Genomic DNA, 13,422 nt, shown 5'->3' on the forward strand with positions numbered 1-13,422 from the left:
GGGGGGGCCTCGGGGATGAACAGCCAGTCGGCCCCCGAGGCCAGGGCGGACACCAGGGCCAGGTACCTGCAGGAGGGGAGCGTTAGGGGCTGCAGCAGGTGGGACCCCGACCTAGCACCACGGCCCAGACCCCAGGTCACAGGGAGGTGCCGCTCTGAGCCGCATCCAGCCCCAGAGTCGGGACTCCCCACACCCCACTCTCACACCGACAGCATTAAATGAGCACCCACCATGGGCCAGGCACAACAGGGCACCACACCCCACTCCTGCTCCCCAGGAGCCCCGGGCCCCCGGGCCGACCAGGGCAGCCCCCTTACCCGCAGTGCCGCCCCATCACCTCCAGCACGAACGTCCTCTGGTGGCTGTGACACAGAGCAGGGCGAAGTGTCAGTGCCCAGCCTCCCTGAGTTGAGCTCTGCGGCCCGGCCTCCCGGGAGCCACAGGGGCCGTGCCACGCTGCCCACAGCCCCCCTCTGTCAGGGGAGTGCCTGGGCAACACGGCGGACACGGGAGCAGCCAAAGGACAGTCAGCCTTTCTCACCCAGGGCAGCCATGTCTCTGCCCTGAAAGCCACCTCTGTGCCTTCAGGCTGGTTTTCATGGATCTTCTGCTGCTAAGGCTGAAGGCCATTCACCTCGCCTGGGCCTGGCTGTCAGTAGCCAGTAGCCCGAGGACCAGGGAACACCATCACCCCAGGGCCGGAGGGCGGCCTGACAGAGAAGGTCTGCACAGCTAGGACCCCTGCAGAGCAGTGGCCTCACCCCGTCGCCAGGAGACAGGATCCCAAGCTCACCCGCCTGGTGGCCCGGGAGGCCCTGAGAGGCTGCGGGCCTCACTCACCTCTGGGCGGTGGTGGTGATGGCGTCAATGACCTCCATGATGCGGTGCAGGGCTGAGTCTGTGCCGATGGTCATGTCGGTGCCGCAGAAGTCGTTATCGATGGAGCCCACCAGCCCAGCGATGTTCAGGTGCGAGTAGGTCTGAGCTGTGCTCTCCGAGATCTTGCCTGGGCGAGGAGCAGGATGCCCAGCTGAGGCCCCACCGCCCAACCCAGCTCCCTTGGGGCCATGACACGGGAAGAGAGGGCCCCGTCCCCCATCGATGCCAAGTGTAGACGGGTCACCCGGACCAGGAGAGAGCCCTGGAGAGGACACCCCCTAATCTCTGGGACCCCACAAGTGGCACAGAACTGATGAAGCTAAGAGGTCACTTTCCCACCAGCAGCCTCGGGACTTCGCGTCTGATTTGTTACCGAATTTTAACTCTTACGCTTCAGCAAACTGTGGCGGAGTCTGCAACCCACGTCTGGGAATCAGTTACAGAGACTTGTCTTCACCATGGAGGTGAGTCAGACCAGCAACTGCTGTCCGCCACCCGGAGGCCAGGCACTGCCTGGGGGTCCCTGACGCTGGGTCCCCAGAGGCCTCGAGCTCCAACACTGACCTCACTACCGGCCAAACCAGGACCAACGGCTCCTGAGCTGTCCAGGGTCGTCCTGGGGGCCAGGCCCACTCCTCCCGCCCAGCAAACACACAGCATCTTGCCTGCTCCCCTCACCCTGCATGTTCCCACTGCCCTGCAGTGGCAAAGTGGGTGCAGGGGCCCCTGCATCCCCACCCTGGGCCAGCCCCCGCCCCAAGCTGCTCGGTGCCAGGCTCGGGCCGCTGACCCACCTTCCCTCACCAGCTCCTCCAACAGGCTGCCCCACTCGCTGCGGAAGACGTTGGCGCCCGTGAGGCTCCCGTCCCCGCCGATGACACACAGGTTAGTGATGCCACGCTGGACCAGGTTGTAGGCCGCTGCCAGGCGTCCCTCCCGAGTGGTGAAGGCCTTGCAGCGGGCGCTGCCAATGATGGTGCCGCCCTGCGTGGAGGAGACAGGACACTTGACCAACGGAGCGGCAGAAGGGCCCCTTGGAGGCACTGGAGGGACCCTGGCACTGGGCAGGAGGGGACCGGTGGACCCCAAGTTCTCTGGAAGCCTGGGTAGCGTCCCCACCTCCCTGGGCCATTCTCCTCCCAGGTACAACGAGAAGGACGTCCACCCGTCGGGCTCAGAAAGTTCAAACAAGGTAATGCAGTGGGCAGGCCCTGAAATCTGTAGAGTGCAACATACACACACACACACACACACACACACACACACACACACACACACGCGCAGGCACCAATGCAGGAGCTCCTGAGCCCTGAGGGTCACACCTCAGGCAGCTCAGACCAGGGTTCATGTAGCCTCTCCCTGGTCAGCTTCAGCCCTGGGCTCCCTCGAGGGCCCTGCCCACAGCCCACCCACAGGCCCACTGTGCTCGGCCAGACCTGAGAACAAAGTGCCCGGGCCCCACCATGCTGCTCCTGAGACCCGCCTGGACGGGCGTGGGCCCCAGGCTCAAAGAGGCCAGCCTGGCGGCACTGCCCTCAAAGCAGAGCCCACACCTCCCTCTGTGCCTGCAAACCGCCTGAGGGTCTCCAGGGCTCCTCCTGGAAACGCAACCAGAGATGCCCAACCCAGCTGGCCTTCCCTCCCAGAGCCCATCCTGCCCCTCTGTCCCCTCCTGCCCCCTCCGGCCCCCCCCACCCCCTCTGCACCCCTGCCCCCTCCGTCTCCTCTGCCCCGCCACCTCTTCTGCCCCCTCCTGCCCTGTCTGCCGCACCCTCTGCCCGCTCCTGCCCTCTGCCCCTGCTGCTCCTCACTCCTCACTCCTCCCCGAGCACCAGCTCTTCCCCACATCTTTCACCTGCCCACCTTTCATGCAGTGTCACATCCCAGCTTAGTACTCGGCCCAAAGCCACTTTCCTAGGCTGGTCACTCAGGACAGAGAGGCCACAGCCGTCCTCAACACAGAGTCAGAGAGTAATGGCCAGATCTAGCCAGGGGCGTACAGGCCACCCTCCCTGGACATCTGGGGTGGAGGACGGTGGTGACCAGCTCGTAGCTCCACTCCATGACAGGGGGCTTGAGGGCCGTGCTCCCCAGCAGGAGGACACAGGGGTGGGGGCTGACGAAGCCCAAGAACAAGGCTCGTCTGAGCCCCACTGGACCGACCAGGGCTGGGACAACAAACCAGCTCTGTCCCACGGGCGCCTGAGAGAGCGAGGCCCGTTGGTGACATCTGATCTGGAAGAGGGGCAGGCGGCACATACGGGTTGGCCCCACCTGGACGAGACCTGGGGCAGGCCTCTGGGCACTGGGGTCCAGGCCAGTCCACCCACTACTCCCGCTGACTCACGTGTGGCTCATGGGGACAACTGGCCGCTTGCATAAGCAGCATCAGCTCGTGGCCGGGGATAAACAGGTGACAAGTACCTGCAGGATGGCCCCAGCTCTGTGGGGGACAAAGGTCTCCCCCTGGAGATCAGGCCCAGACCACCTCTCCCAGGGATCCTTGGCCCCGCAGGTGCTCCCCCGCCACCCACCCCAAGTTGGAGGGAGACACCGGCTCGCCCGTGGCCTCGGGCACTAGAGGCTCAGAGCGATGATGAAGAATGGGACGGCCGGGGGAGGTGTGGAGAGGCCACTCAGAGCTTGTGGCACGCCTTCTCCAAAGTGTCCTCTCCTGTCCACACACCCCTATATGGAAAGTGAGAGTGAACAATCGTATCAAAGATGTCCCGGGGCCACCACATCCCCAAGACCCCAAGGCAGGAGGACGACACGGTCAGCCTGGAGCTGAGCCCCAGTGGGCTGGTATGTGCATGTGTGTGTGTCTGTGTGTGTGTGTCTCTGTTTCTCTGCGTGTGTGTCTGCATGTGCATCTGTGTGTCCATGTGTGTCTGTGTGTCTGCATGTGCATCTGTGTGTCTGTGTGTGTCTCTCTGTGCGTGTCTGCGTGTACAGCTATGTGTCCGTGTGTGTCTGTGCATGTGCACTCACAGGCAGGAAGAGGCCTCCCCACCACAGGCCTTACCAGCTGGATGATGTTGGAAACGCTAAGCCAGTTGGCCTTCTTGATGTTCTCTCCTCCTTCCACGAGGCCCTCGTAGCCCTGAAACCAGAGGGGACAGGCATGAGATAGGGGCCCCAGCAGCAAGACAGCACTGCCGTGGGGGGCAGGGCACTTCAAACCTCAGCCCAAACCCCACCAGCAGGAAGCAGGCCCAAGGGCCCTGACCACCCAGCACCATGGGCAACGAAGGCGGGGTCAGCCAGCTGTCATGGGCTATCGGGGGAGGGGCCTGGGGCACCCAGCTGGGCCTCCAGAACACCCTCTTCAGGGCATGCAGACTATCAACTATAGCACGTCACTCCCTCAGCACAGGGTCCCCCTCGCAGGGGCCCGACTGACGAGGGTTCCTGGCCACACCTGGGTCACTGTTCCCAGATCAGAACGAGCCCAGTGCCCAGCTGCCCCCTGCCCTTCCAGGACCCTCCCCTCCCTGAGGAACCCACTGTCCTGTCTCCTAAGGGCGTCGACTAGATGCAGAAATGACAGCACACTGTCCCCTCTGTGTCTGGCTCCTTTCCCTCAACCTGGCATCCCCGAGGCCCCACGGAACTGTGTGCTGTCATGGCTACGCCCACGTCCACTGTGCCACCCCACAGTCATGATCTGTGCACTGCTGGTGGACACTGCGAGGGCTCATGCTTGGAAATGTTAAAGTGAGGCTGCTGAGAAGGCACACGTCTCCTGGGGGAGGACCCCTGAGTCGCTGGGGGACTGAGCAGCTGTCACCGCATCACCACATGGCACCTGGATGTGCCTGTGCTGCCTCCTTGCCCACCGGCAACGTGGCCAGGGCTTCCAGGCGCACAGCCCACGGCACTGGGCAGAGCTACTGTGAGCCCGAGGGCGGCATGTCAGCCCTCAGGTGGCCCTAACTTGAACTTCCATGTGGACCACGTGCTGTCTTCCTACAACATAAGCCCTGGGCCATCTGGACAGCCTCTGCGAGAGGTGCCTGTCCTGGTGTCTTGCCATCTCTTCTCTCGTGGGGCCTGCCCCTTATTAGCAGGAGTTCTTACATAGTCTGTGTGTAGGACACATGCATTTATAAGTAGTAGAAAGATATGGCACCATCATGCCCAGACGAGGCAGGCCACCTCCTCCGTGCAGCCCTCCCAGCCCCTCCAGTGAAGCGGCAGCAGATGAGCCACTGCTCCTGCCTGGGGCTGGAGCCCAGCCCAGCTCTGCCTCCTCCCCTCAGGAGGAACAATGCTTATTGTCCCATCATGGGGTCTGCAGGGTCCTGGGCACCCGTCCCCTCTCCCCGCCCTGGGCCAGGCCCCCAGGCAGGCTCAGGACTCGCCGCAGGCCCAGCACACTTCTGCCCACTCTCCCTGTGTCCACTCTGAGCCCGAAGATCCAGTTTGGGCTCTTGGGTGAATAAAAACAGTCCCATTCACTGAGCCCCTCTCGGTGTCAGCTGTGAAAAGTGCTTCAACTCACAACATTGCATAGCTCTCATGCCCTTACATCCCCACGAGGAAGGAACAGGTATCCCCACTTAACAGAAGAAGAAATCGAAGGTCAAGGAGGTGTGGGGGACGGGAGTTGGCCACCCCAAGATATGTCTCTTTGGCATGAGGATTATTTTAGGCTGGTTACTTTTAAAAACTGCAGGTGGGAAGGAGGCTCTGAGAAGCAGAGTTTACTTACGCTTTGTTAAGAAACATCTACATTGTAAAGGAAATCTCCATCTGCAAAGGTGTCTCCCTCTCTGTACCAGGAAGAAGGGGGGACGACCTTATCTCTAGAAACTCTTATCAATGCTGAAGGCAAGGACTTAAATCTGCATAATCTTATTCCTGTTTACTGTGCTTGTCTGGTAACCTCCTGTAACTGACTCCCCCAGCCCCAACGTCCTCCTTTGTCGTTAGCTGAAGATGATATTTAAGGTGGGGGCTTCAGCCATTTTGGTGAATTGCTCAGCTTGCCTGAGCCTCTCCCATGTATACATGTTCTAAAGCTTTGATTAATTTTCTCCTGTTATTCTGTCTCATGTGAATTTAATTCGTTCTCCAGCCAGAAGAACCCAGAGAGGGTAGAGGAAATGTCTTCCTCCCCTACAGAGGTGAAAGGACACACCTGCCACATATGCACAATCTCAGGGGGCTGGGACTTAGACCCACTCCTCCCCGTCTGGACACTGCTTGTCCAGGAAACGAGGCCACTCCCTGGAGAATCTCACTCTGTCCTCCAGAAGGTTCTAGACCCTTATCAGGGTGTAGGCCCCACCTGCCTGGCTCCTGAGACTTTGAGGAGATCTGCTTCCCAAACATGACCTAGGGCTTTGCAGGGTCCCAGCCATCCAGGCCTGGTCTGAGGGTCCAGAGCCCTGCGGGTAGGAGGAGTCCTTTCATTCAGATCCCCTCCCCTGTGCAGCCAAGGGTGGTGTGGACCGGCCTACCCCGGGGCCTGGGTGAAGGGACAGCCAGGGCGAAGGGCCAGGACCAGTGGAGGAGGGAAGCCCCAGGGAGAGCAGAGCAGGCCAGGCTTCGAAGCATTCTATGTAAAAAGTAAAAACAAAGTAACACAGTGCGTAACACAATGCTGCCGGAAAACCACAGGATGCTGTACCCACCAGAGAGAGTGTGTGCGTGGGTGTGTGTGTGTGTGTGTGTGTGTGTGTGTGTGTGAGAGAGAGAGAGAGAGAGAGAAAATACCCAGCCTGGAGGGTCAGCCCCAAATCTTAAAGGGGGGTGGGGGGAGGGCAGGTATGAGGCTAAGGGGGCATCAACTCCCGCCAGAACGACATAGAACAATCCTCTGGTGTTTTGGCCCCAGGAGGCTGGTGGGTGATTCAAACACGATTGGGAGATGGGGCAGGAGGGCTGGGGGTCAGAGGAGGATGAGGCTGGAAAGACGGGGGGTTGGGGTTCCCGGGTCTCAGGGGAGCACTGCAGCACCCCACTCTCAAGGGACACAGCGCACCCACGAGTACCCAGGCTGGAGGGCGGGCCCCCTCCCGCCCACCTCGTCCTGAGCAGCCTCCGTGCCACCCCACCCCTAGCCTGGGCCTCCGGGATTGAATGAGGACTAGCGAGACTGTGGGGCAGGACCAGGTCTCCTTTCTGTCTCCCCCAAGCCTCACTTCTCTCCTCCCCATCACTCTTGACCCGAGCACACAGTCCATTCAGCCAGCGTGGGGGCCACGGATCTGCCCCGAGCCTTACCTCATAGATGAGGAAGACTTTGGCTCCCACGTAAATGCCCATGCGCGTCACAGCTCTGACGGCGGCATTCATACCTGCAAGGAGTCAGGGCAACACTGTCAGTTGGGATGCAGAGATGTCGGGACCCCGGGCCACCCCGCCCGGCATCTCAGCAGAGACTGAGCCAGGAGTGCGAGGTCCAGGCTGGGTCACCTGGGTCACCAGATCAGGCACAGGGTGAACCCCAGGAGGCCGTTTCAGCTTCCAAGTATTTGGAATCAAGCTCCCCCGAGAGTTACACCAGGAAAATCCCTACCTGGGCCTCATCAGCCTGAGCCTGAAGACCAGAGTGTGCAAAGGTTCCAGATCATCTCTTGCCTCATGCACTCCCGTGGTCCCCCCCACCAGCCTCTGCTGCTCGGTGGAGCCCCACGCCCCCCGGCCCCCAGGGCAGATCCCGACCAGGGGAATCTGAGCAAGGTGGGCTCTTGGTCCCAAGATGAAAACAGAAGGCAGAGGGGACACTGAGGGCAGCACCCCCAAGCCCACCCGTCATGCTCTGCTATGGACCCCAGGCGCTCCCGAGGGCAGGCTCCGCGAGACAGGAGAGGAGGGCAGTGTCCTCTCCATCCCCAACCAGCAGGGGACAGCCCTGCCTGCCCCTAGGGCCAGAGTCCTGGGGCGCTGGGAGGTCCAGCGGCCTCAGGCAGGGCAGCTGAGTGGACTCACACTCCTGCCCTTCAGCCTGCACACAGGAGCCACCAGGCTCAGGGGAGGAGGGTCACCTCTCTTCCCTGTCCCCCAGCCCTGGCCCCTGTCCCTAGCAGCTACGCTGCTGCAGTGTAGCTTCCTGGAACATTCAGGGGGCAGGGGAGGGGGTGGCCCCATGAGTGTGTGGGCAGCAGCCTCTGTGGCTGTCCGAGGGTGGGACAGGGCCTCACCCAGGCAGCAGGCCTCCAGGTCCAGGCAAACACCCTGGTCAGCAGCCCCAGGGCGGGCCCCCCGGGTGGCCCAGCCCCATACTGGCAGCGGCCAGGGATGGGCGAGGCCCCTGCCGAGCCTGGAACTCCATGGCTGTCGGCGTTCTGCCTCAAACCCTCTTTCCTGAGAGCCCAGGTCACAAGAGAGATGAGTGGTTCAGAACAAAAGGAGCAGGCGGGATTGTCCCCAAGTCCCCAGAGAGGAAGAAAGACGGCCACGGTCACCTGGCCTGGGGCCCGTCCCCGGATGCGGGGGCTGGGGGCTGAACCACGAGAGAGGACTACCCCCTACTCCCCCGCCTTCCTCCCAGCAGTCCCAGCCCAGAGGACACACACACTCCCCGTGGTCTGTCCCCGAGCTTGTGAAAGCCTGTCCCTGGAGGAGGCCGCTGTAAACGCCAGGCGTGGCCGTGCCCCCAGGAGGGCTGTGCTCCGGTCCCCCGAGCGAGAGGTGGGCAGTGCCCTCTGCTCAGGCAATCCCACAGGAGTGCCATCGCTTCAGGGGTCCCTCACAGCATGTGCTCCACAAGGCAACCCCAGCGTGCGGACTCTCGACCTTTACCCTGTTACACAAGTCTCACGGGGTCTCCAGCCTGGCAGGCAGGGCCCAGGGGTGTGAGCAGGTCTGAGAGATGCCCCAAGGGCTGCAGAGCACCTCGGAAGAGCCCAGCGCAGGGCACAGGGCTCCTGCAGATGCAGACGGGGCGTGCGCCCCTATCCCCACTCTCCAGACGAGAAACCGAGGTCCCAGAGGGAGGACAGGGGACCTGCCGGAGCCCCTCCTCAGGCACAGTGAGAGGCCCCATCCACACCCGGCAGCTGAGGCTCCTGCTGCCTGGTGTCCAGGGCCAGGGGTGTCTAGACATCAGGGCGGCAGAGACCTGAGCTGGCAACCCTCGCGGCTTACACACTCGACTCCAGCAGAACCTCATTTCTAAAGAAACCATAAATGTCTCATGGCCCCGAGGGGTGAAGGTGGGGTTATGGAGGCTGAAGTCAGTGGACAGGAGCCCAAAGAGCCCCCTACCTCCGGACAACTGAGCTGCCCCCCAAGGGCCTGCCGTGAAGGTCGCAAGTCCTGCTGCCCAAGGTCAAGGGCCCGTGGGCCGCAGGTTCCCTGCCCTCCCTGCCCTCACCAGGGTGGGGTGGTGAGGGAGGTCAGACAGCAGCAGAGCTTTCTCCCCCCACCCACACCCATCAAGCCCCAGGTCCTGGCAGAGGCGTCCGGCCTCCTCCCTGGCCGCCCTTGCTAGGTAAGGCCACTTTGGGCCCACTGGAGGCTCAAGGTCCCAGCCTCACCTCTGGCAGGCAGGAGGGAGGCTACCGGCTCCCGACGGGCGAGGAGAGAGAGTAGAGGGGGCAGTGGCCAGGGACCCAGGCCCACTGTCCAACCCGGAGGTCTCTCTGGTCAGCCCTGGCTGCGTGTGCTGCCGGGCAGTCCAACCCTGGGGTCACAGCCGTCTCACTAGCCAGCCTGGTGGGCTTGTCCGGAGCCCCCGATGAGCGAAGAGACCCCAGGGTCAGGGTTTGGGTACCGGGAGGACCGTGTTACTCCAGAGTTGTGGAATAAGACTGTTTGGCTGCCATGGAAATGTGGCCTGAGGGTGTGCATTTCCCCAAACCTCACCTTAAGCCGTGAGGCTCTTTTTAATTGCTCTTCAATCTGCTTGTCTTTCTGAAAACAAACCCGGGCGGCAGCCAGAGCCCCACCCAGCCAGGAGAGCGGCGGGCAGCAGAGCAGCTTGTCTCCCAGCTGAGGAGGCACCCCTCGACCTCGCGACCCCTCGACCTCTAGACCCGCCCCCCCCACATTGGGCCAGGGAGACTGCAGACCCTGACTCCCTGTTGGAGGAAACCGACAAAGCGACCAAAAGGATGTCTGAGGTCGATGCATTTGTCCCTAACATGGCTTTTCTTCACAACTAGTCCTTGGAAAAACAAACTGGACAAGAAAGTGGTGACCATGCGGTGACACTGAGCTCTGCAGACCAAGACTTCGTTGTCAGTGGACTGTAGACGCGGCGCCTGGCTGGGACACAACAAGATGGGGGTTGGGGGGGGGTGCTGGGAGCAAAACCCTCACCTGCAGATACAGGCCATCCACTGGGAGAAGGCAGACCCGTGGGCACGACTTAAAAGGCTGGGAGGGGCTGCCCCAGGTGGAGCCGAGGGGGAAACGGTGGGCGAGCTGGGCTGTTTTATGAATGTCTAGCTACTTTTGCACGAAGTACTCTGCTCTGATGTCCTTGGACAACTGTCTTCCCTCAACTCTGACCCTCCTGGCCAGTAGGAAGGGAGGCCCCGAGCCCGCAGAGGACACGGACTCCAGGCTGGCTGGAAGGAACCTGCCAGGTGGCCTGTCTTGTCCCTTCCCCCCATTTACAGAAGGGGAAACTGAGGCCTGAGGGAAGTGCTTGGGGTCAGTCACACGGCTGGTCAAGGCCAACCAGGACCTGGGGCTGGCCCTCCACTCCGTGAGGCTGCCTGGTTTTCACACCTTCCAGCAAATGCAGACTGGAGCATCTGGAAGGAAAGTGCACATGAGGGTGCCCATTCTCCTGGCTGCTGTCAGCCCAGTGCCCACTCAGGAGGGCCCACATGGGAGGGCCCACATGGCCCCGTCAGGTCCCTACAAGGTCAGTCTTTATTTGGAAGGACATAGAGGGCCCTCATGGCAACCTGAGCACCCGCCGCCTGGAGCCAGATCCCAGGAGAAATGCTGGCAAGAGGGTGAGCCAGCCCAGGGCGCACACCCACTGACTGGTTTCAACACTTGCAAAACAGAAAGGCTCCCTTCTCCCCAGAGCACCAGCTGGCCCCTGCATCTTCCTCCTGGCATCGGGCCCAAGCCCTAAACTGGGCAAGTTTGTGGAGGAGTCCTCTCTCACAGCCCCAACCAGAAAACCACCAGCTACCACATCTACGCGGTTAGGACGTCTACACGTTGGAGAGAGCACACAGAGTGAGGCCAGAGCTGCCAGGGGTTCTGGGACACAAAGCCACCTGCAGAGAAAGGCATGAGGTGAGGGACCAATAGTCAGCCAGCAGGCGCACTGGTGGCCACGCTCCAGCCGCGTCCAGGAAACGCTGCCTGTTCGGTGGGAGGCACCAAGTGGAGAAGCACAGCTCAGACAGGCTCTGCCCTCAGCCGGCTGGCCTCCCCAGGCTGGCAGCACCCTCACTACTGGGGCCCCTTCCTCCCTGGCCTTTCAGCCAACCCCACTCACCCCGTGTCCTCTGTCTGTGCCAGGGGAGGGAAGGAACATGCCACTCACAGGGCTTTGTACCCATGCCTAAATGCATGCCATTTATCCTCCCTGCCCCCGGCTCCCTGTCCCCCAGTGCTGTTGTCTCCATGGCACACACAGGAGACTAGGGTAGAAACCCCTGTGCCCGCAAGAGCCATGGGAGTCAGGGCCCCACACGCCTCTCTGTGCCTCTCTGGCAAGGTGGGTCCAGCCCTCTGAGGATGTGTCTGTCCTCATGCACCGGGCCTTTCCCATGGGCTAATCTCACGGGATGATGCTTTGCCAAGACCACCCTCTAAGCCTGCTGGCCCCAGCCCTAGCCCACTGGGTCTGCTCTAGGGAGCTGCCACTGCCCAGCAACAGGCAGCAAGTCCTCTAGCCACGGCGGGGCCGAGGACATGCATCAGGGCACACTGCCCGCTGGCCGGGCCAGGCCCAGACCACTCAGCCAGAATCTGCAGGAGGGACCTGTGCAGTGGGGATGCGGATGGTAGGATGCAGACAGCAGCTGACTCTTTCTGTCCTCCCGGGGCCGTGAGAGCCTCCTCCTACCTCTGCCCTGCTCTGAGCAGGGAGGGGTCAGGGGCCTAAGGCGGAGGAAGCTGTGTCTGCACTTTCTGATCTCGAAGGAGACAGACCAGGCCCAGCGGGGCAGCTGAGCGTGCTGGTGCTGCCTCTCCCAGCCCTGCTTCCTGGTCTACTTAAGGTCTCTCCTGGGGTTCAGGGTGTGTGGTGTGTCCGTGTGGCTGAGCATGACAGGTTCCACGCTGGTCATGCTGGGCCAGAGGTGCCGGGAAAGGCAGGCAGGACAGGACCAGGCTGTCAGGAGAGGAACTGCCAGGATAGACCCCAGGTGGAGCACTCTCCCCCCTCTGCCAGGACCTCAGCTACAGGACCCTGGGCAGCCCCTGTACAAGGAGGGTGGGAACAGGTCTGAGCTAAAGAACACTCCCCAAGCGCCCAGACAGCGCACCTTCCATCCCACCCTTGTCCCCACCCGGGCTCCAAAACTAGAGGAAAGAGGAGGGGCTGTCCTGGGTAGGTCTGCCACGGCCGCCCCACCCCTGCCAGCCGGATGGAGCTGGATGCAGCGGAAGGGATGGGGCGCGAACTTCAGAGGGCCCTGGATTGGAGGAAACACGGTGTCTCCAAGTCGGAACCAGGAAGAGCCTCGCTCTGGAGACCTGCGGAGACCTACCCAACCATGGGGAGCCTACGCTCGGCGTGGCCTCCAGGAAACACGCCTCCAGACATGTGCCCCCTCCAGCACTGCCCGCGCGCCTGTCGCCGGGCCACCGCCCCGCGCAGACACACCCCCGGCGGCGGGCGCGCGAGGGCGGGGAGCGGAGGCCGTGGCGGGCGGCACGTACGCCCGGGGCCGGAGCGCGCGGGGCGGGTCCGAGGACGCGGACTGAGATGGGGACAGAAGGCGCAGCGCCCAGGGCTCTCCGCCGGCCGCGCGCCCGCAGGTCCACCAGCAGGGTGGCCGGCGCCCCCGGAGGGGCCCGACCGGGACAGGGAGCAGCCCCCCGCCCGCCCGGCGACAGGCCCCGCGCACCCGCCCACCTTGCGCGTCGCCGCCGCTGGTGAGCACGCCGATGGCCTTGCCGGCCCCCGACATCCGCAGCTTCTCCAGGTCCACGGTGGCCATGGCGCCGCCGAGACGGGCCGCTCGCTCGCTCCCTGCCCGAGCCGCGCCGCTCCGCGCCGCTGTCGCCGTCCCCGCCCCGCGCCGCGCGCCCCGCCCCCGGCGCCACGTGTGAGGTCACCGCTGCCCCGGCCGCAGGTTGGGGGCGGCCGCGCGACAGCCCCAGCGCGCCCCGCTCTGGAAGTGCCTGCGCGGCTGTCCCGGGGTCCCCCTGCCCCCCCAGCGGGGAGCTGCGACCTTGGCCCAGCTTTTCCGTTTAAGTTTCTGAACCGGTTCAGGGCAACAAGGGCGTCACGTTTGTGGAGAGTCCATTTCGTAATCGTCCACGTGCTATTGAATACAACCTGTAGCAAAGCTTCTCAAAAACATTGACAATGTCTAGACCGTGTTGTAACCGGACCCGAGGGAGGGCTGAGGCGGGGATGGGCGCACAAACAAACACATCCCTGGGCGGATC

General features: G+C 62.8%; 1 protein-coding gene across 1 annotated transcript in view; it reads right to left on the reverse strand.

Moving 5' to 3' along the window:
- Positions 1–13,159, reverse strand: part of LOC124234328 (ATP-dependent 6-phosphofructokinase, liver type-like) — a 28,285-nt gene extending 15,126 nt beyond the window's left edge. Inside the window, 7 exon segments of the mRNA XM_046651646.1 lie at positions 1–66; positions 318–362; positions 841–1,006; positions 1,674–1,863; positions 3,905–3,982; positions 7,111–7,184; positions 12,884–13,159. The exon segment at positions 1–66 is cut by the window's left edge and continues 11 nt beyond it. Coding sequence (XP_046507602.1) covers positions 1–66; positions 318–362; positions 841–1,006; positions 1,674–1,863; positions 3,905–3,982; positions 7,111–7,184; positions 12,884–12,968 — 704 coding nt within the window. The 5' untranslated portion in view covers positions 12,969–13,159.
- Between the last annotated feature and the right edge of the window lie 263 nt (positions 13,160–13,422).

The sequence above is a fragment of the Equus quagga genome, unplaced genomic scaffold (genome assembly GCF_021613505.1).
Source record: "Equus quagga isolate Etosha38 unplaced genomic scaffold, UCLA_HA_Equagga_1.0 73442_RagTag, whole genome shotgun sequence".
NCBI classification, from domain to species: Eukaryota; Metazoa; Chordata; class Mammalia; order Perissodactyla; family Equidae; genus Equus; species Equus quagga.